At 36.6% G+C, this 939-nt stretch overlaps 1 protein-coding gene across 4 annotated transcripts in view; it reads left to right on the plus strand.

The window, feature by feature from the left end:
- LOC107659961 (myosin-10-like) overlaps positions 1-939 on the plus strand; it is a 71,701-nt gene that overhangs the window by 37,643 nt on the left and 33,119 nt on the right. For all 4 annotated transcript variants that reach the window (XM_016449087.1, XM_016449088.1, XM_016449089.1 and 1 more), the window contains one exon: positions 724-816. In XM_016449087.1, the coding sequence (XP_016304573.1) occupies positions 724-816 (93 nt within the window). The remainder of the gene's footprint in view (positions 1-723; positions 817-939) is intronic.

A 939-nucleotide genomic window follows, 5' to 3' on the forward strand; every position in this document is an offset into this window, starting at 1 on the left:
TAAAGTTGTACTCTTTCTTTTAACTTACCTTCGGATGTTTAGTCATGTTTATTGTTTATGTGCTGAAACTGGTATTAATGTGGAGGAGATGATCAGTTCACGTGCTCCCTGCGCTGCTGTCCGCGTCTGTTGAACTGAGGCTCTACAGCGATCACTCCACATTAAACAGCGCCAAAACGGAATTTATTGTTTGAATACTGCAATACAATAAACAGAATTTGAAATCTGAGACTTTTTCATTTTAAAAGTACCAAAGCACAATGCTTATTGCGATTTATTGGATGGGAAGTACCCTTCAATGTTCCGTCCATTAACTGAAAACAGGCTAGAATAATCGATTCTTGGGATTTAGGAATCAATATCGTTCCGTAAAAATGAGAATCGATTAATATCGAGATATCGATATTTTTTTTACCCAGCCCTACTAATGATACAGACTAACCCAAGGTGATCTGCAGTATGCTGTTTTAAGGTAATATATGCTCAAAGGTTTGTAAAATACAAAAATGTTTGTCTTTGCTTTCGTTCTGTTTTATTGCTAGTAAGTAGAACATTTTCACTGGTTTTCTTTTCAAGATTTCACAAACATTATTTTATGGCTTTTTACTTATACACACTACCTTTGAAATTTAAAGTTCATTTTGTATCTGTTCTTTTATGAAACTTCATTTAATCATATATTTTAATAATTGGTATTTCTAATCAGTGACTTTTGCATTGCAGGGAGAGTTAGAGCGTCAACTCCTGCAGGCAAACCCTATTTTGGAATCCTTTGGGAATGCCAAGACAGTGAAAAATGACAACTCTTCACGCTTTGTAAGTCTAATTTGATACTTCCGTCTCAGTTTTTTATACTGTAACATTATTCTAAAGGGTCTTTGTGACGAGAGGGGCGGGGCCGAGAGCCGTGGGAACGGAGCGAGGCCGGTGGAGGAAATG

The sequence above is a fragment of the Sinocyclocheilus anshuiensis genome, unplaced genomic scaffold (assembly GCF_001515605.1).
Source record: "Sinocyclocheilus anshuiensis isolate Anshui unplaced genomic scaffold, SAMN03320099.WGS_v1.1 scaffold55, whole genome shotgun sequence".
NCBI classification, from domain to species: domain Eukaryota; kingdom Metazoa; phylum Chordata; class Actinopteri; order Cypriniformes; family Cyprinidae; genus Sinocyclocheilus; species Sinocyclocheilus anshuiensis.